The sequence below is a fragment of the Oncorhynchus clarkii genome, unplaced genomic scaffold (genome assembly GCF_045791955.1).
Source record: "Oncorhynchus clarkii lewisi isolate Uvic-CL-2024 unplaced genomic scaffold, UVic_Ocla_1.0 unplaced_contig_11571_pilon_pilon, whole genome shotgun sequence".
Lineage (NCBI taxonomy): Eukaryota > Metazoa > Chordata > Actinopteri > Salmoniformes > Salmonidae > Oncorhynchus > Oncorhynchus clarkii.
The window spans coordinates 1-22,500 of record NW_027259009.1 but is presented as its reverse complement, the minus strand read 5'-3'; the positions used below and the strand labels follow the sequence as shown (position 1 = coordinate 22,500).

At 44.6% G+C, this 22,500-nt stretch overlaps 1 protein-coding gene across 1 annotated transcript in view; it reads left to right on the top strand.

The window, feature by feature from the left end:
* The window catches only part of LOC139399413 (lysophosphatidylcholine acyltransferase 1-like), a 34,004-nt gene extending 11,922 nt beyond the window's left edge, over positions 1-22,082 (top strand). Inside the window, exons 2-3 of the mRNA XM_071144821.1 lie at positions 9,606-9,745; positions 21,699-22,082. Coding sequence (XP_071000922.1) covers positions 9,606-9,745; positions 21,699-21,921 — 363 coding nt within the window. The 3' untranslated portion in view covers positions 21,922-22,082. The remainder of the gene's footprint in view (positions 1-9,605; positions 9,746-21,698) is intronic.
* The last annotated feature ends 418 nt before the right edge of the window (positions 22,083-22,500 follow it).

The following is a 22,500-nucleotide window of genomic DNA, read 5'->3' as shown; positions in this document are numbered from 1 at the left end:
GCTTAGCGTGACAACTTCCTCCTGATTCAGCCACTCCCCCCCCCCCCCCCCCACCCCGAGGCTCAAACCCCCAGGACGTCTGCCTGACAAACACGTGACCCCCCCCCCCCCCCCCCCCCCCCCCTCTCCCTGAAGTGTCTTATTAACGCAGTCACTGACTGAAAAACTGTCTATTCAGGCTGGGTGGTGAGTTAGACATATTCTCATCTGCTACATGAGCCCAGAGGGATGTGTTGATCTCCAGATGGTGTTTTAAAGCTCTGTTTTCCCCTTTAACGTTATTTTTTGTCAGGTCGCTTTTACCAAATCTGGTCGTAGTCGTGGTAGTTGATCCACCGTGATGTTTCTCCTGGCTGTGTTGACGTCTGTGAGTTACGTCTCTGTGTGGTTTGACTGACAGTCCCAACTACCAGTCAGTCACTCTGTGGAGTTTGCCTGATAGTCCCAACTACAAGTCAGTCACTCTGTGTAGTTTGCCTGATAGTCCCAACTACCAGTCAGTCACTCTGTGTAGTTTGACTGATAGTCCCAACTACCAGTCAGTCACTCTGTGTGGTTTGACTGACAGTCCCAACTACCAGTCAGTCACTGTGTGGTTTGACTGACAGTCCCAACTACCAGTCAGTCACTCTGTGTGGTTTGACTGACAGTCCCAACTACCAGTCAGTCACTCTGTGTGGTTTGACTGGCAGTCCCAACTACCAGTCAGTCACTCTGTGTGGTTTGACTGGCAGTCCCAACTACCAGTCAGTCACTCTGTGTGGTTTGACTGGCAGTCCCAACTACCAGTCAGTCACTCTGTGTAGTTTGACTGGCAGTCCCAACTACCAGTCGGTCACTCTGTGTGGTTTGACTGACAGTCCCAACTACCAGTCAGTCACTCTGTGTGGTTTGACTGACAGTCCAAACTACCAGTCAGTCACTCTGTGTAGTTTGACTGACAGTCCCAACTACCAGTCAGTCACTCTGTGTGGTTTGACTGGCAGTCCCAACTACCAGTCAGTCACTCTGTGTGGTTTGATTGACAGTCCCAACTACCAGTCAGTCACTCTGTGTGGTTTGATTGACAGTCCCAACTACCAGTCAGTCACTCTGTGTAGTTTGACTGACAGTCCCAACTACCAGTTGAACTCCGCCCTCTAAACACTCTGCTGAATGAAATAACTCCGCCCTCTAAACACTCAGTTGACGTTTCCGCTCGTTTTAACAACCTTTACGTGTCGTCAGTGTGGTGGTGTTCAATGTGTCATGATGTTTCACAGCCTGTGTTGACCTCCGTGTGTTTGTCCAAAATGGCACCCTGTGAACCACTCTCCCTTTAAAAGGAGAAGGAGCCAACCAGTATCCCTTTAAAAGGAGAAGGAGCCAACCAGTATCCCTTTAAAAGGAGAAGGAGCCAACCAGTATCCCTTTAAAAGGAGAAGGAGCCAACCAGTATCCCTTTAAAAGGAGAAGGAGCCAACCACTCTCCCTTTAAAAGGAGAAGGAGCCAACCGCTATCCCTTTAAAAGGAGAAGGAGCCAACCAGTATCCCTTTAAAAGGAGAAGGAGCCAACCAGTATCCCTTTAAAAGGAGAAGGAGCCAACCGCTATCCCTTTAAAAGGAGAAGGAGCCAACCAGTATCCCTTTAAAAGGAGAAGGAGCCAACCGCTATCCCTTTAAAAGGAGAAGGAGCCAACCGCTATCCCTTTAAAAGGAGAAGGAGCCAACCAGTATCCCTTTAAAAGGAGAAGGAGCCAACCAGTATCCCTTTAAAAGGAGAAGGAGCCAACCAGTATCCCTTTAAAATGAGAAGGAGCCAACCAGTATCCCTTTAAAAGGAGAAGGAGCCAACCAGTATCCCTTTAAAAGGAGAAGGAGCCAACCAGTATCCCTTTAAAAGGAGAAGGAGCCAACCAGTATCCCTTTAAAAGGAGAAGGAGCCAACCGCTATCCCTTTAAAATGAGAATATATACAGGACACCCCTTCATACACTATATATACAGCAGTATGAGGACACCCCTTCAAATTATTAGATTCGGCTATTTCAGCCACACCCGTTGCTGACAGGTGTAAACAATCGAGCACACATCCATGCAATCTCCATAGACAAACATTACCAGTAGAATGGCCTTACTGAAGAGCTCAGTGACTTTCAACGTGGCAACGTCATAGGATGCCACCTTTCCAACAAGTCAAAATCGTCAAATTTCTGCCCTGCTAGAGCTGCCCCCCCCCCCCCCCCCCCCCCGGGTCAACTGTTTTTTTAAATTGTATTGATTTCACCTTTATTTAACCAGGTAGACTAGTTGAGAACAAGTTCTCATTTACAACTGCGACCTGGCCAAGATAAAGCAAAGCAGTGCAACACAAACAACAACAACAACAGAGTTACACATGGAATAAACAACAACACAGAGTTACACATGGAGTAAACAACAACACAGAGTTACACATGGAGTAAACAACAACACAGAGTTACACATGAAATAAACAACAACACAGAGTTACACATGGAGTAAACAACAACACAGAGTTACACATGGAATAAACAACAACACAGAGTTACACATGGAGTAAACAACAACACAGAGTTACACATGGAATAAACAACAACACAGAGTTACACATGGAGTAAACAACAACACAGAGTTACACATGAAATAAACAACAACACAGAGTTACACATGGAATAAACAAGCATACAGTCAATAACACAATAGACATAAAATCTATTTACAGTGTGTACAAATGAGGTAAGATTAGGGAGGTAAAGGCAATAAATAGGCCGTAGTGGTGAAGTAATTACAATTTAGCAGTTAAACACTGGAGTGATAGATGTGCAGAAGGTGAATGTGCAAGTAGAGCTACTGGGGGTGCAAAGGAGCAATACATAAATAATGGGCTATGTACAGGTGCAGTGATCTTATGCCTACTGTCAGTGATGTTATTGTGAAGTGGAAACATCTAAGAGAAACAACGGCTCAGCCGCAAAGTGGTAGGCCACACAAGCTCACAGAACGGGACCGCCGGGTGCTGAAGCGCGTTGCGCGTAAAAATCGTCTGTCTTCGTCGCAGCATTCACTACCGAGTCACAAACTGCCTCTGGGAAGCAACGTCAGCACAATAACTGTTCGTTGGGAGCTTCATGAAATGGGTTTCCATGGCTGAGCAGCCGCACACAAGCCTAAGATCACCATGCGCAATGCCAAGCATCAGCTGGAGTGGTGTAAAAGCTCGCCGCCATTGGGCTCTGGAGCAGAGGAAACATGTTCTCTGGAGTGATGAATCACGCTTCACCATCTGGCAGTCAGACGGAGGAATCTGGGTTTTGTCACGAACCGGATCGTAGCCCGTAACAAAGAGAGAGACGACAAGGAGATAAGGATATAGCAAAAATATATTTATTAACTAAAGTGCACTATATACAATTAACAATGGTGTGTGTGTGTGTGTGTGTGTGTGTGTGTATAGTCAGTAATCAGTAGTGTGAGTGGATGTGTTCGTAGGTGGTGATGATGAGGGGTGTTGAGAGGTGCCAAAACAAACAAACCACTAAATTCCACAACCAAAAATCCACCAGTTTGTCTACATGCAGAGAGTCTCCTCAATGAATGGGGAAGAGGTGTGTCCCATTTCGCTGACGACCCTCAAGGCTCCGCCCACCGACATCCTAATAAGGAAAACAAGGGCAAAGAGAAAGAAATTCGGCAGACAGAGTGGGAGGGTCGTCACGGAGTGGGAGGGTCGTCACAGAGTGGGAGGGTCGTCACAGTTTGGGAGGGTCGTCGCAGAGTGGGAGGGTCGTCACAGTTTGGGAGGGTCGTCACGGTTCGGGAGGGTCGTCACGGTTCGGGAGGGTCGTCACAGTTCGGGAGGGTCGTCACAGAGTGGGAGGGTCGTCACAGTTTGGGAGGGTCGTCACAGAGTGGGAGGGTCGTCACAGTTTGGGAGGGTCGTCACAGTTTGGGAGGGTCGTCACAGAGTGGGAGGGTCGTTACAGTTTGGGAGGGTCGTCACAGTTTGGGAGGGTTGTCACAGTTTGGTGGATGCCAGGAGAACGCTAGCTGCCCCAGTGCATAGTGCCAACTGTAAAGTTTGGTGGATATTCCTGTCTGTCTGAAGCTGTTCCTGTCTGTCTGCGGCTCTCTTCTATCTATCCAAGGTGTCTGTCTACAGCTCTCTTCTATCTATCCAAGCTGTTCCTGTCTGTCTGCAGCTCTCTTCTATCTATCCAAGCTGTCTGTCTGTCTACAGCTCTCTTCTATCTATCCAAGGTGTCTGTCTACAGCTCTCTTCTATCTATCCAAGGTGTCTGTCTACAGCTCTCTTCTATCTATCCAATCTGTCTGTCTACATCTCTCTTCTATCTATCCAAGCTGTTCCTGTCTGTCTACAGCTCTCTTCTATCTATCCAAGCTGTCTGTCTGTCTGCAGCTCTCTTCTGTCTATCCAAGCTATCTGTCTGTCTACAGCTCTCTTCTATCTATCCAAGCTGTCTGTCTGTCTACAGCTCTCTTCTATCTATCCAAGCTGTCTGTCTGTCTACAGCTCTCTTCTATCTATCCAAGCTGTCTGTCTGTCTACAGCTCTCTTCTATCTATCCAAGCTGTCTGTCTGTCTACAGCTCTCTTCTATCTATCCAAGCTGTTCCTGTCTGTCTGCAGCTCTCTTCTGTCTATCCAAGCTATCTGTCTGTCTACAGCTCTCTTCTATCTATCCAAGCTGTCTGTCTGTCTACAGCTCTCTTCTATCTATCAAAGCTGTCTGTCTGCGGCTCTCTTCTATCTATCCAAGCTGTCTGTCTACAGCTCTCTTCTATCAATCCAAGCTGTCTGTCTACAGCTCTCTTCTATCTATCCAAGCTGTTCCTGTCTGTCTACAGCTCTCTTCTGTCTATCCAAGCTGTCTGTCTACATCTCTCTTCTGTCTATCCAAGCTGTTCCTGTCTGTCTGCAGCTCTCTTCTATCTATCCAAGCTGTCTGTCTGTCTACAGCTCTCTTCTATCTATCCAAGCTGTCTGTCTACAGCTCTCTTCTATCTATCCAAGGTGTCTGTCTGCAGCTCTCTTCTGTCTATCCAAGCTGTTCCTGTCTGTCTGCAGCTCTCTTCTATCTATCCAAGCTGTCTGTCTACATCTCTCTTCTGTCTATCCAAGCTGTTCCTGTCTGTCTGCAGCTCTCTTCTATCTATCCAAGCTGTCTGTCTGTCTACAGCTCTCTTCTATCTATCCAAGCTGTCTGTCTACAGCTCTCTTCTATCTATCCAAGCTGTTCCTGTCTGTCTACAGCTCTCTTCTATCTATCCAAGCTGTTCCTGTCTGTCTGCAGCTCTCTTCTATCTATCCAAGGTGTCTGTCTGTCTACATCTCTCTTCTATCTATCCAAGGTGTCTGTCTGCAGCTCTCTTCTATCTATCCAAGCTGTTCCTGTCTGTCTACAGCTCTCTTCTATCTATCCAAGCTGTTCCTGTCTGTCTGCAGCTCTCTTCTATCTATCCAAGGTGTCTGTCTGCAGCTCTCTTCTATCTATCCAAGGTGTCTGTCTGTCTACATCTCTCTTCTATCTATCCAAGCTGTCTGTCTGTCTACATCTCTCTTCTATCTATCCAAGCTGTCTGTCTGTCTACAGCTCTCTTCTATCTATCCAAGCTGTTCCTGTCTGTCTACAGCTCTCTTCTATCTATCCAAGCTGTCTGTCTACAGCTCTCTTCTATCTATCCAAGGTGTCTGTCTGCAGCTCTCTTCTATCTATCCAAGCTGTCTGTCTGTCTACAGCTCTCTTCTATCTATCCAAGCTGTCTGTCTGTCTACAGCTCTCTTCTATCTATCCAAGCTGTCTGTCTACAGCTCTCTTCTATCTATCCAAGCTGTCTGTCTACAGCTCTCTTCTATCTATCCAAGCTGTCTGTCTGCAGCTCTCTTCTATTTATCCAAGGTGTCTGTCTGCAGCTCTCTTCTATCTATCCAAGCTGTTCCTGTCTGTCTGTCTACATCTCTCTTCTATCTATCCAAGCTGTCTGTCTGTCTGCAGCTCTCTTCTATCTATCCAAGTTGTCTGTCTGTCTACATCTCTCTTCTATCTATCCAAGCTGTTCCTGTCTGTCTGCAGCTCTCTTCTATCTATCCAAGTTGTCTGTCTGTCTACATCTCTCTTCTATCTATCCAAGGTGTCTGTCTGTCTACATCTCTCTTCTATCTATCCAAGGTGTCTGTCTGTCTACAGCTCTCTTCTATCTATCCAAGCTGTCTCTCTGTCTACAGCTCTCTTCTATCTATCCAAGGTGTCTGTCTGTCTGCAGCTCTCTTCTATCTATCCAAGGTGTCTGTCTGCAGCTCTCTTCTGTCTATCCAAGGTGTCTGTCTGTCTACATCTCTCTTCTATCAATCCAAGCTGTCTGTCTACAGCTCTCTTCTATCTATCCAAGGTGTCTGTCTACATCTCTCTTCTATCTATCCAAGCAGTCTGTCTACATCTGTCTTCTATCTATCCAAGCTGTCTGTCTACAGCTCTCTTCTATCTATCCAAGCTGTCTGTCTACAGCTCTCTTCTATCTATCCAAGCTGTCTGTCTGTCTACATCTCTCTTCTATCAATCCAAGCTGTCTGTCTACATCTCTCTTCTATCAATCCAAGCTGTCTGTCTGCAGCTCTCTTCTATCTATCCAAGGTGTCTGTCTACAGCTCTCTTCTATCTATCCAAGCTGTCTGTCTGTCTACAGCTCTCTTCTATCTATCCAAGCTGTTCCTGTCTGTCTGCAGCTCTCTTCTATCTATCCAAGTTGTCTGTCTGTCTACATCTCTCTTCTATCTATCCAAGCTGTTCCTGTCTGTCTGTCTACAGCTCTCTTCTATCTATCCAAGCTGTTCCTGTCTGTCTGTCTACAGCTCTCTTCTATCTATCCAAGCTGTTCCTGTCTGTCTGCGGCTCTCTTCTATCTATCCAAGCTGTCTGTCTGTCTACAGCTCTCTTCTATCTATCCAAGCTGTCTGTCTGTCTACAGCTCTCTTCTATCTATCCAAGCTGTTCCTGTCTGTCTGTCTACAGCTCTCTTCTATCTATCCAAGCTGTTCCTGTCTGTCTGCGGCTCTCTTCTATCTATCCAAGCTGTTCCTGTCTGTCTACATCTCTCTTCTATCTATCCAAGCTGTTCCTGTCTGTCTGCAGCTCTCTTCTATCTATCCAAGGTGTCTGTCTGCAGCTCTCTTCTGTCTATCCAAGGTGTCTGTCTGTCTACAGCTCTCTTCTATCTATCCAAGCTGTTCCTGTCTGTCTGCAGCTCTCTTCTATCTATCTAAGCTGTTCCTGTCTGTCTACAGCTCTCTTCTATCTATCCAAGCTGTTCCTGTCTACAGCTCTCTTCTGTCTATCCAAGCTGTTCCTGTCTGTCTGCAGCTCTCTTCTATCTATCCAAGGTGTCTGTCTGCAGCTCTCTTCTATCTATCCAAGCTGTTCCTGTCTGTCTGCGGCTCTCTTCTATCTATCCAAGCTGTTCCTGTCTGTCTGCAGCTCTCTTCTGTCTATCCAAGCTGTTCCTGTCTGTCTGCGGCTCTCTTCTATCTATCCAAGCTGTTCCTGTCTGTCTGCGGCTCTCTTCTATCTATCCAAGCTGTCTGTCTGTCTGCAGCTCTCTTCTATCTATCCAAGCTGTCTGTCTGTCTACAGCTCTCTTCTATCTATCCAAGCTGTCTGTCTACAGCTCTCTTCTATCTATCCAAGGTGTCTGTCTGCAGCTCTCTTCTATCTATCCAAGGTGTCTGTCTGCAGCTCTCTTCTGTCTATCCAAGCTGTTCCTGTCTGTCTACAGCTCTCTTCTATCTATCCAAGCTGTCTGTCTGCAGCTCTCTTCTATCTATCCAAGCTGTCTGTCTGTCTACAGCTCTCTTCTATCTATCCAAGCTGTCTGTCTGTCTACAGCTCTCTTCTATCTATCCAAGCTGTCTGTCTGCAGCTCTCTTCTGTCTATCCAAGCTATCTGTCTGTCTACAGCTCTCTTCTATCTATCCAAGCTGTCTGTCTACAGCTCTCTTCTATCTATCCAAAGTGTCTGTCTGTCTACAGCTCTCTTCTATTTATCCAAGCTGTCTGTCTGTCTGCAGCTCTCTTCTGTCTATCCAAGCTGTTCCTGTCTGTCTGCAGCTCTCTTCTATTTATCCAAGCTGTCTGTCTGTCTACATCTCTCTTCTATCTATCAAAGCTGTCTGTCTGCAGCTCTCTTCTATTTATCCAAGCTGTCTGTCTGTCTGCAGCTCTCTTCTGTCTATCCAAGCTGTTCCTGTCTGTCTGCAGCTCTCTTCTATCTATCCAAGCTGTCTGTCTGCAGCTCTCTTCTATCTATCCAAGCTGTCTGTCTACAGCTCTCTTCTATCTATCCAAGCTGTCTGTCTGTCTACAGCTCTCTTCTATTTATCCAAGCTGTTCCTGTCTGTCTGCGGCTCTCTTCTATCTATCCAAGGTGTCTGTCTGCAGCTCTCTTCTATCTATCCAAGGTGTCTGTCTACATCTCTCTTCTATCTATCCAAGGTGTCTGTCTACAGCTCTCTTCTATCTATCCAAGTTGTCTGTCTGTCTACATCTCTCTTCTATCTATCCAAGCTGTTCCTGTCTGTCTGCGGCTCTCTTCTATCTATCCAAGCTGTCTGTCTGTCTACAGCTCTCTTCTATCTATCCAAGGTGTCTGTCTGCAGCTCTCTTCTATCTATCCAAGCTGTCTGTCTGTCTACAGCTCTCTCCTATCAATCCAAGCTGTCTGTCTACAGCTCTCTTCTATCTATCCAAGGTGTCTGTCTGTCTACAGCTCTCTTCTATCTATCCAAGCTGTCTGTCTACAGCTCTCTTCTATTTATCCAAGCTGTCTGTCTGTCTACATTTCTCTTCTATCTATCCAAGCAGCCTGTCTACAGCTCTCTTCTATCAATCCAAGCTGTCTGTCTACAGCTCTCTTCTATCTATCCAAGCTGTCTGTCTGTCTACATCTCTCTTCTATCTATCCAAGCTGTTCCTGTCTGTCTACAGCTCTCTTCTATCAATCCAAGCTGTCTGTCTACAGCTCTCTTCTATCTATCCAAGCTGTCTGTCTACATCTCTCTTCTATCTATCCAAGCTGTTCCTGTCTGTCTACATCTCTCTTCTATCTATCCAAGCTGTTCCTGTCTGTCTACATCTCTCTTCTTTCTATCCAAGCTGTTCCTGTCTGTCTGCAGCTCTCTTCTATCTATCCAAGCTGTTCCTGTCTGTCTGCAGCTCTCTTCTATCTATCCAAGCTGTCTGTCTACAGCGCTCTTCTATTTATCCAAGCTGTCTGTCTACAGCTCTCTTCTATCTATCCAAGCTGTCTGTCTGCAGCTCTCTTCTATCTATCCAAGGTGTCTGTCTGTCTACAGCTCTCTTCTATCTATCCAAGGTGTCTGTCTACAGCTCTGTTCTATCTATCCAAGGTGTCTGTCTGTCTACAGCTCTCTTCTATCTATCCAAGCTGTCTGTCTGCAGCTCTCTTCTATCTATCCAAGCTGTCTGTCTACAGCTCTCTTCTATCTATCCAAGCTGTCTGTCTGTCTACATCTCTCTTCTATCTATCCAAGGTGTCTGTCTACATCTCTCTTCTCCGTCTTTGTCTCCATTCAGATAGCGTTGATGACGGTGACTCTGTTCCCCATCCGGTTGTTCCTGGCAGCCTTCATGATGCTGCTGGCCTGGCCCTTCGCCTTCATCGCCTCTGTGGGACGCAACGAGATGGTGGTGGAACCCCAGTCTCTATGGAGGAAGTATGTATGCTAACCTAACCCATGACCCCTATAAACTTTAACCCTATCCATCTGACCCTAACCCCAACTCTATGTGGGATGCCAACGAGATGGTGGTGGAACCCCAGTCTCTATGGAGAAGGTACATAGCCCTTATATAACATTACCTTTAAGAAAAGATTAAACAACATCTCATGGAAGGACAGGGGACTGTGAGGGGACAAACACACTCTAACACTCACTCTGAGATACATGAACCCTCTGTGGTTCACTCTGAGATACATGAACCCTCTGTGGTTCACTCTGAGATACATGAACCCTCTGTGGTTCACTCTGAGATACATGAACCCTCTGTGGTTCACTCTGAGATACATGAACCCTCTGTGGTTCACTCTGAGATACATGAACCCTCTGTGGTTCCCTCGGAGATACATTACCCCTCTGTGGTTCACTCTGAGATACATTACCCCTCTGTGGTTCACTCTGAGATACATGAACCCTCTGGTTCATTCTGATATACATTAACCCTCTGGTTCATTCTGATATACATTACCCCTCTGTGGTTCACTCTGAGATACATTACCCCTCTGTGGTTCACTCTGAGATACATTACCCCTCTGTGGTTCACTCTGAGATACATTACCCCTCTGTGGTTCACTCTGAGATACATTACCCCTCTGTGGTTCACTCTGAGATACATGAACCCTCTGGTTCATTCTGATATACATTAACCCTAACATTGCCATTCAAAAAATATATATATATTTCTGTTGTAGAGACCCTGAGACAACAGAGAGAGGAAAGGGTTATAGACACTACAACAGAGGAAATGGTTATAGACACTACAACAGAGAGAGGAAAGGGTTATAGACACGACAACAGAGAGAGGAAAGGGTTATAGACACTACAACAGAGAGAGGAAAGGGTTATAGACACTACAACAGAGAGAGGAAAGGGTTAGAGACACTACAACAGAGAGATGAAAGGATTATAGACACTACAACAGAGGAAAGGGTTATAGACTCTACAACAGAGAGAGGAAAGGGTTATAGACACTACAACAGAGGAAAGGGTTATAGACACTACAACAGAGAGAGGAAAGGGTTATAGACACTACAACAGAGAGAGGAAAGGATTATAGACACTACAACAGAGAGATGAAAGGGTTATAGACACTACAACAGAGAGAGGAAAGGGTTAGAGACACTACAACAGAGGAAAGGGTTATAGACACTACAACAGAGAGAGGAAAGGGTTATAGACACTACAACAGAGAGAGGAAAGGGTTATAGACACTACAACAGAGGAAAGGGTTATAGACACTACAACAGAGAGAGGAAAGGGTTATAGACACTACAACAGAGGAAAGGGTTATAGACACTACAACAGAGGAAAGGGTTATAGACACTACAACAGAGAGAGGAAAGGCTTATAGACACTACAACAGAGAGAGGAAAGGGTTATTGACACTACAACAGAGAGAGGAAAGGGTTATAGACACTACAACAGAGAGAGGAAAGGGTTAGAGACACTACAACAGAGAGAGGAAAGGGTTATAGACACTACAACAGAGAGAGGAAAGGGTTATAGACACTACAACAGAGAGAGGAAAGGGTTATAGACACTACAACAGAGGAAAGGGTTATAGACACTACAACAGAGAGAGGAAAGGGTTATAGACACTACACCAGAGGAAAGGGTTATAGACACTACAACAGAGAGAGGAAAGGGTTATAGACACTACACCAGAGGAAAGGGTTATAGACTCTACAACAGAGAGAGGAAAGGGTTATAGACACTACAACAGAGAGAGGAAAGGGGTTACAGACACTACAACAGAGAGAGGAAAGGGTTATAGACACTACAACAGAGGAAAGGGTTATAGACACTACAACAGAGAGAGGAAAGGGTTATAGACTCTACAACAGAGGAAAGGGTTATAGACACTACAACAGAGAGAGGAAACGGTTATAGACTCTACAACAGAGAGAGGAAAGGGTTATAGACTCTACAACAGAGAGAGGAAACGGTTAGAGACACTACAACAGAGAGAGGAAGGGGTTATAGACACTACAACAGAGAGAGGAAAGGGTTATAGACACTACAACAGAGGAAAGGGTTATAGACACTACAACAGAGAGAGGAAACGGTTAGAGACACTACAACAGAGAGAGGAAGGGGTTATAGACACTACAACAGAGAGAGGAAAGGGTTATAGACACTACAACAGAGGAAAGGGTTATAGACACTACAACAGAGAGAGGAAAGGGGTTACAGACACTACAAGAGAGAGGAGAGGGCTTCTAAACCCTTTTCTCTACAAGGTGTTGAAAGCATCTTCACAGGGATGCTGGTCCATGTTGACTCAAATGCCTCCCACAGTTGTCAAGTTGTCTGGAATGTCCTTAGGGTGGTGGACCATTTTTGAGTGTGAAAAACCCAGCAGCGTTGCTGTTCTTGACACAAACCGGTGAGCCTGGTACCTACTACCATAACCCCGTTCAAAGGCACTTAAATATTTAGTCTTGCCCCATTCACCCTCTGAATGGTACACAGACACAATCCACGTCTCAACTGTCTCAAGGCTTAAAAATCCTTCTTTAACCTGTCTCCTCCCCTTCATCTACACTGATTGAAGTGGATTTAACAAAGTGACATCAATAAGGGATCATATCTTTCACCTGGATTCACCTGGTCAGTCTATGACATGGAAAGAGCAGGTGTTCCTAATGTTTTGTACACTCAGTGTATTTTGGTGTGTTTGAATTCATTAGTTTCTATTTCTGGCCGTGAATTAGGCTACATAACTGTTGAATAGAGAGAGGGTAGTGTCGTGGGTTGCCTCAGCCAGAGAGTGTTAGTGTGTCAATGTTTGACGACTGCCTGAGCCAGTCCCCTGTGGATTGGAGAAGCTTCTGGTGATTCTCCTCTCCTCTCCTCTCCTCTCCTCTCCTCTCCTCTCCTCTCCTCTCCTCTCCTCTCCCTTCCTCTCCTCTCCTCTCCTCTCCTCTCCTCTCCCCTTTCCTTTCCTCTCCTCTCCTGTCCCCTCCCCTCCTGTCCCCTCCTGTCCTGTCCTCTTCTCTCCTCTCCCCTGTCCTCTCCTCTGCTCTCTTCTCCCCTTTCCTTTCCTCTCCTCTCCTCTCCTCTCCTCTCCTCTCCTCTCCCCTTTCCTTTCCTCTCCTCTCCTGTCCCCTCCCCTCCTGTCCCCTCCTGTCCTGTCCTCTTCTCTCCTCTCCCCTGTCCTCTCCTCTGCTCTCTTCTCCCCTTTCCTTTCCTTTCCTCTCCTCTCCTCTCCTCTCCTCTCCTCTCCTCTCCTCTCCTCTCCCCTACCCTCCTCTCCCCTACCCTCCTCTCCCCTCCCCTCCTCTTCTCTCCTCTCCTCTCCTACTACTGTAGTGGTCTGTCTCATCACACCCAGTGGAGAGTAAATGAGATGTGACTCATACTTAGACAGGTGACAGCCTGCCTGTCAGGACACTGTCGTGTGATCTACTGTCTCTGTCTGGGGGATGTTGTGTTGTAGAGCTGTGTGGTTTACTGTCTCTGTCTGGGGGATGTTGTGTTGTAGAGCTGTGTGGTTTACTGTCTCTGTCTGGGGGATGTTGTGTTGTAGAGCTGTGTGGTTTACTGTCTCTGTCTGGGGATGTTGTCTTCTGGAGCTGTGTGGTTTACTGTCTCTGTCTGGGGGATGTTGTGTTGTAGAGCTGTGTGGTTTACTGTCTCTGTCTGGGGGATGTTGTCTTCTAGAGCTGTGTGGTTTACTGTCTCTGTCTGGGGGATGTTGTGTTGTAGAGCTGTGTGGTTTACTGTCTCTGTCTGGGGGATGTTGTGTTGTAGAGCTGTGTGGTTTACTGTCTCTGTCTGGGGGATGTTGTCTTCTGGAGCTGTGTGGTTTACTGTCTCTGTCTGGGGGATGTTGTCTTCTGGAGCTGTGTGGTTTACTGTCTCTGTCTGGGGGATGTTGTCTTCTGGAGCTGTGTGGTTTACTGTCTCTGTCTGGGGGATGTTGTCTTCTGGAGCTGTGTGGTTTACTGTCTCTGTCTGGGGGATGTTGTGTTGTAGAGCTGTGTGGTTTACTGTCTCTGTCTGGGGGATGTTGTCTTCTAGAGCTGTGTGGTTTACTGTCTCTGTCTGGGGGAAGTTGTGTTGTTGAGCTGTGTGGTTTACTGTCTCTGTCTGGGGAATGTTGTGTTGTAGAGCTGTGTGGTTTACTGTCTCTGTCTGGGGAATGTTGTGTTGTAGAGCTGTGTGGTTTACTTTCTCTGTCTGGGGATGTTGTCTTCTGGAGCTGTGTGGTTTACTGTCTCTGTCTGGGGGATGTTGTGTTGTAGAGCTGTGTGGTTTACTGTCTCTGTCTGGGGAATGTTGTGTTGTAGAGCTGTGTGGTTTACTGTCTCTGTCTGGGGATGTTGTCTTCTGGAGCTGTGTGGTTTACTGTCTCTGTCTGGGGGATGTTGTCTTCTAGAGCTGTGTGGTTTACTGTCTCTGTCTGGGGGAAGTTGTGTTGTTGAGCTGTGTGGTTTACTGTCTCTGTCTGGGGAATGTTGTGTTGTAGAGCTGTGTGGTTTACTGTCTCTGTCTGGGGGATGTTGTGTTGTAGAGCTGTGTGGTTTACTGTCTCTGTCTGGGGATGTTGTCTTCTGGAGCTGTGTGGTTTACTGTCTCTGTCTGGGGGATGTTGTGTTGTAGAGCTGTGTGGTTTACTGTCTCTGTCTGGGGGATGTTGTCTTCTAGAGCTGTGTGGTTTACTGTCTCTGTCTGGGGGATGTTGTGTTGTAGAGCTGTGTGGTTTACTGTCTCTGTCTGGGGGATGTTGTGTTGTAGAGCTGTGTGGTTTACTGTCTCTGTCTGGGGGATGTTGTCTTCTGGAGCTGTGTGGTTTACTGTCTCTGTCTGGGGGATGTTGTCTTCTGGAGCTGTGTGGTTTACTGTCTCTGTCTGGGGGATGTTGTCTTCTGGAGCTGTGTGGTTTACTGTCTCTGTCTGGGGGATGTTGTCTTCTGGAGCTGTGTGGTTTACTGTCTCTGTCTGGGGGATGTTGTGTTGTAGAGCTGTGTGGTTTACTGTCTCTGTCTGGGGGATGTTGTCTTCTAGAGCTGTGTGGTTTACTGTCTCTGTCTGGGGGAAGTTGTGTTGTTGAGCTGTGTGGTTTACTGTCTCTGTCTGGGGAATGTTGTGTTGTAGAGCTGTGTGGTTTACTGTCTCTGTCTGGGGAATGTTGTGTTGTAGAGCTGTGTGGTTTACTTTCTCTGTCTGGGGATGTTGTCTTCTGGAGCTGTGTGGTTTACTGTCTCTGTCTGGGGGATGTTGTGTTGTAGAGCTGTGTGGTTTACTGTCTCTGTCTGGGGAATGTTGTGTTGTAGAGCTGTGTGGTTTACTGTCTCTGTCTGGGGATGTTGTCTTCTGGAGCTGTGTGGTTTACTGTCTCTGTCTGGGGGATGTTGTCTTCTAGAGCTGTGTGGTTTACTGTCTCTGTCTGGGGGAAGTTGTGTTGTTGAGCTGTGTGGTTTACTGTCTCTGTCTGGGGAATGTTGTGTTGTAGAGCTGTGTGGTTTACTGTCTCTGTCTGGGGAATGTTGTGTTGTAGAGCTGTGTGGTTTACTTTCTCTGTCTGGGGATGTTGTCTTCTGGAGCTGTGTGGTTTACTGTCTCTGTCTGGGGGATGTTGTGTTGTAGAGCTGTGTGGTTTACTGTCTCTGTCTGGGGAATGTTGTGTTGTAGAGCTGTGTGGTTTACTGTCTCTGTCTGGGGATGTTGTCTTCTGGAGCTGTGTGGTTTACTGTCTCTGTCTGGGGGATGTTGTCTTCTAGAGCTGTGTGGTTTACTGTCTCTGTCTGGGGGAAGTTGTGTTGTTGAGCTCCCATTACATTATACTGCCTCCACATTACATTATACTGCCTCCACATTACATTATACTGCCTCCACATTACATTATACTGCCTCTACATTACATTATACTGCCTCACATTACATTATACTGCCTCCACATTACATTATACTGCCTCCACATTACATTATACTGCCTCCACATTACATTATACTGCCTCCACATTACATTACATTATACTGCCTCCACATTACATTATACTGCCTCCACATTACATTATACTGCCTCCACATTACATTATACTGCCTCCACATTACATTATACTGCCTCCACATTACATTATACTGCCTCCACATTACATTATACTGCCTCCACATTACATTATACTGCCTCCACATTACATTACATTATACTGCCTCCACATTACATTACATTATACTGCCTCCACATTACATTATACTGCCTCCACATTACATTATACTGCCTCCACATTACATTACATTATACTGCCTCCACATTACATTACATTATACTGCCTCCACATTACATTACATTATACTGCCTCCACATTACATTACATTATACTGCCTCCACATTACATTATACTGCCTCCACATTACATTATACTGCCTCCACATTACATTACATTATACTGCCTCCACATTACATTACATTATACTGCCTCCACATTACATTATACTGCCTCCACATTACATTATACTGCCTCCACATTACATTATACTGCCTCCACATTACATTATACTGCCTCCACATTACATTATACTGCCTCCACATTACATTATACTGCCTCCACATTACATTATACTGCCTCCACATTACATTATACTGCCTCCACATTACATTATACTGCCTCCCATTACATTATACTGCCTCCACATTACATTATACTGCCTCCACATTACATTACATTATACTGCCTCCACATTACATTATACTGCCTCCACATTACATTATACTGCCTCCACATTACATTATACTGCCTCTACATTACATTATACTGCCTCCACATTACATTATACTGCCTCCACATTACATTACATTATACTGCCTCCACATTACATTATACTGCCTCCACATTACATTACATTATACTGCCTCCACATTACATTATACTGCCTCCACATTACATTACATTATACTGCCTCCACATTACATTACACTGCCTCCACATTACATTATACTGCCTCCACATTACATTATACTGCCTCCACATTACATTATACTGCCTCCACATTACATTATACTGCCTCCACATTACATTATACTGCCTCCACATTACATTATACTGCCTCCACATTACATTATACTGCCTCCACATTACATTATACTGCCTCTACATTACATTATACTGCCTCACATTACATTATACTGCCTCCACATTACATTATACTGCCTCCACATTACATTATACTGCCTCCACATTACATTATACTGCCTCCACATTACATTATACTGCCTCCACATTACATTATACTGCCTCCACATTACATTATACTGCCTCCACATTACATTATACTGCCTCCACATTACATTATACTGCCTCACATTACATTATACTGCCTCCACATTACATTATACTGCCTCCACATTACATTATACTGCCTCCACATTACATTATACTGCCTCCACATTACATTATACTGCCTCCACATTACATTATACTGCCTCCACATTACATTACATTATACTGCCTCCACATTACATTACACTGCCTCCACATTACATTATACTGCCTCCACATTACATTACATTATACTGCCTCCACATTACATTATACTGCCTCCACATTACATTACATTATACTGCCTCCACATTACATTATACTGCCTCCACATTACATTATACTGCCTCCACATTACATTATACTGCCTCCACATTACATTACATTATACTGCCTCCACATTACATTACACTGCCTCCACATTACATTATACTGCCTCCACATTACATTACATTATACTGCCTCCACATTACATTATACTGCCTCCACATTACATTACATTATACTGCCTCCACATTACATTATACTGCCTCCACATTACATTATACTGCCTCCACATTACATTATACTGCCTCCACATTACATTACATTATACTGCCTCCACATTACATTATACTGCCTCCACATTACATTATACTGTCTCCACATTACATTATACTGCCTCCACATTACATTATACTGCCTCCACATTACATTACATTATACTGCCTCCACATTACATTATACTGCCTCCACATTACATTACATTATACTGCCTCCACATTACATTATACTGCCTCCACATTACATTATACTGCCTCCCATTACATTATACTGCCTCCACATTACATTATACTGCCTCCACATTACATTATACTGCCTCCACATTACATTATACTGCCTCCACATTACATTATACTGCCTCCACATTACATTATACTGCCTCCACATTACATTATACTGCCTCCACATTACATTATACTGCCTCACATTACATTACATTATACTGCCTCCACATTACATTATACTGCCTCCACATTACATTATACTGCCTCCACATTACATTATACTGCCTCCCATTACATTATACTGCCTCAACATTACATTACATTATACTGCCTCCACATTACATTATACTGCCTCAACATTACATTACATTATACTGCCTCCACATTACATTATACTGCCTCCACATTACATTATACTGCCTCCACATTACATTATACTGCCTCCACATTACATTATACTGCCTCCACCTTACATTATACTGCCTCCACATTACATTATACTGCCTCCACATTACATTATACTGCCTCCACATTACATTATACTGCCTCCACATTACATTATACTGCCTCTACATTACATTATACTGCCTCCACATTACATTATACTGCCTCCACATCACATTATACTGCCTCCACATTACATTATACTGCCTCACATTACATTACATTATACTGCCTCTACATTACATTATACTGCCTCCACATTACATTATACTGCCTCCACATTACATTATACTGCCTCCACATTACATTATACTGCCTCCACATTACATTATACTGCCTCCACATTACATTACATTATACTGCCTCCACATTACATTATACTGCCTCCACATTACATTATACTGCCTCCACATTACATTACATTATACTGCCTCCACATTACATTATACTGCCTCACATTACATTATACTGCCTCCACAATACATTATACTGCCTCCACATTACATTATACTGCCTCCACATTACATTATACTGCCTCCACATTACATTATACTGCCTCCACATTACATTATACTGCCTCCACATTACATTATACTGCCTCCACATTACATTACATTATACTGCCTCCACATTACATTATACTGCCTCACATTACATTATACTGCCTCCACATTACATCATACTGCCTCCACATTACATTATACTGCCTCCACATTACATCATACTGCCTCCACATTACATTATACTGCCTCCACATTACATTATACTGCCTCCACATTACATTACATTATACTGCCTCCACATTACATTATACTGCCTCACATTACAATATACTGCCTCCACATTACATTATACTGCCTCACATTACATTACATTATACTGCCTCCACATTACATTACATTATACTGCCTCCACATTACATTATACTGCCTCCACATTACATTATACTGCCTCCACATTACATTATACTGCCTCCACATTACATTATACTGCCTCCACATTACATTATACTGCCTCCACATTACATTACATTATACTGCCTCCACATTACATTACATTATACTGCCTCCACATTACATTATACTGCCTCCACATTACATTATACTGCCTCCACATTACATTATACTGCCTCCACATTACATTATACTGCCTCCACATTACATTATACTGCCTCCACATTACATTACATTATACTGCCTCCACATTACATTACATTATACTGCCTCCACATTACATTATACTGCCTCCACATTACATTACACTGCCTCCACATTACATTATACTGCCTCCACATTACATTATACTGCCTCCACATTACATTATACTGCCTCCACATTACATTATACTGCCTCCACATTACATTATACTGCCTCCACATTACATTACACTGCCTCCACATTACATTATACTGCCTCCACATTACATTATACTGCCTCCACATTATATTATACTGCCTCCACATTACATTATACTGCCTCCACATTACATTATACTGCCTCCACATTACATTATACTGCCTCTACATTACATTATACTGCCTCCACATTACATTACATTATACTGCCTCCACATTACATTATACTGCCTCCACATTACATTACATTATACTGCCTCCACATTACATTATACTGCCTCCACGTTACATTATACTGCCTCCACATTATATTATACTGCCTCTACATTACATTATACTGCCTCCAGCTCACATTACGTTATACTGCCTCCACATTACATTATATTATACTGCCTCTACATTACATTATACTGCCTCCACATTACATTACATTATACTGCCTCCACATTACATTATACTGCCTCCACATTACATTACATTATACTGCCTCCACATTACATTATACTGCCTCCACATTACATTATACTGCCTCCACATTACATTATACTGCCTCTACATTACATTATACTGCCTCCACATTACATTATACTGCCTCCACATTACATTATACTGCCTCCACATTACATTATACTGCCTCCACATTACATTACATTATACTGCCTCCACATTACATTATACTGCCTCTACATTACATTATACTGCCTCCACATTACATTACATTATACTGCCTCCACATTACATTATACTGCCTCCACATTACATTATACTGCCTCCACATTACATTATACTGCCTCCACATTACATTATACTGCCTCCACATTACATTATACTGCCTCCACATTACATTATACTGCCTCCACATTACACTATACTGCCTCACATTACATTACATTATACTGCCTCCACATTACATTATACTGCCTCCACATTACATTATACTGCCTCCACATTACATTATACTGCCTCCACATTACATTATACTGCCTCCACATTACATTATACTGCCTCCACATTACATTATACTGCCTCCACATTACATTACATTATACTGCCTCCACATTACATTACATTATACTGCCTCCACATTATATTATACTGCCTCCACATTACACTATACTGCCTCCACATTACACTATACTGCCTCCACATTACATTATACTGCCTCCACATTACATTATACTGCCTCCACATTACATTATACTGCCTCCACATTACATTATACTGCCTCCACATTACATTATACTGCCTCCACATTACATTATACTGCCTCCACATTACATTATACTGCCTCCACATTACATTATACTGCCTCCACGTTGTGGTGTCTGCTCAATGTCTGGAGAATAATGGTTGAAGGGACTCTCCTGTTGTGGTGTCTGCTCAATGTCTGTAGAATAATGGTTGAAAGGACTCTCCTGTTGTGGTGTCTGCTCAATGTCTGTAGAATAATGGTTGAAAGGACTCTCCTGTTGTGGTGTCTGCTCAATGTCTGGAGAATAATGGTTGTAGGGACTCTCCTGTTGTGGTGTCTGCTCAATGTCTGGAGAATAATGGTTGAAAGGACTCTCCTGTTGTGGTGTCTGCTCAATGTCTGTAGAATAATGGTTGAAAGGACTCTCCTGTTGTGGTGTCTGCTCAATGTCTGTAGAATAATGGTTGAAGGGAATCTCCTGCTGTGGTGTCTGCTCAATGTCTGTAGAATAATGGTTGTAGGGACTCTCCTGTTGTGGTGTCTGCTCAATGTCTGTAGAATAATGGTTGAAGGGACTCTCCTGTTGTGGTGTCTGCTCAATGTCTGTAGAATAATGGTTGTAGGGACTCTCCTGTTGTGGTGTCTGCTCAATGTCTGTAGAATAATGGTTGTAGGGACTCTCCTGTTGTGGTGTCTGCTCAATGTCTGGAGACTAATGGTTGAAGGGACTCTCCTGTTGTGGTGTCTGCTCAATGTCTGTAGAATAATGGTTGAAGGGACTCTCCTGCACACTGTACCGTCTATCCTCTAAATAAACAATGTTGTGTGGTTCTGTAAATAACTCAATGTAACAAATGTCTCTCTCCAGGTTTGTGGACGTGGCTCTGAGGACCATCATGCGGGTCATGTGGTTTGCAGGAGGCTTCCATTGGATGACGGTGAAGGGGCGCCAGGCGCTACCGGCCGAGGCCCCTATCCTAACGCTGGGACCCCACTCCTCCTACTTCGATGCTATCCCCGTCACCATGTCCATGTCCTCCATCGTCATGAAGGCAGAGAGCAAGGACATCCCTGTCTGGGGCAGTGAGTAGGATTCTCTATGTCCCTCTGTCTCTCTCTCTCTTCCTCTCTGTCTGTGTCTCTGTCTGGGGCAGTGAGTAGGATTCTCTATGTCCCTCTGTCTCTGTCTCTCTTCCTCTCTGTCTGTGTCTCTGTCTGGGGCAGTGAGTAGGATTCTCTATGTCCCTCTGTCTCTGTCTCTCTTCCTCTCTGTCTGTGTCTGGGGCAGTGAGTAGCATTCTCTATGTCCCTCTGTCTCTGTCTCTCTTCCTCTCTGTCTGTGTCTCTGTCTGGGGCAGTGAGTAGGATTCTCTACGTCCCTCTGTCTCTGTCTCTCTTCCTCTCTGTCTGTGTCTCTGTCTGGGGCAGTGAGTAGGATTCTCTATGTCCCTCTGTCTCTGTCTCTCTTCCTCTCTGTCTGTGTCTCTGTCTGGGGCAGTGAGTAGCATTCTCTATGTCCCTCTGTCTCTGTCTCTCTTCCTCTCTGTCTGTGTCTCTGTCTGGGGCAGTGAGTAGGATTCTCTATGTCCCTCTGTCTCTGTCTCTCTTCCTCTCTGTCTGTGTCTCTGTCTGGGGCAGTGAGTAGGATTCTCTATGTCCCTCTGTCCCTG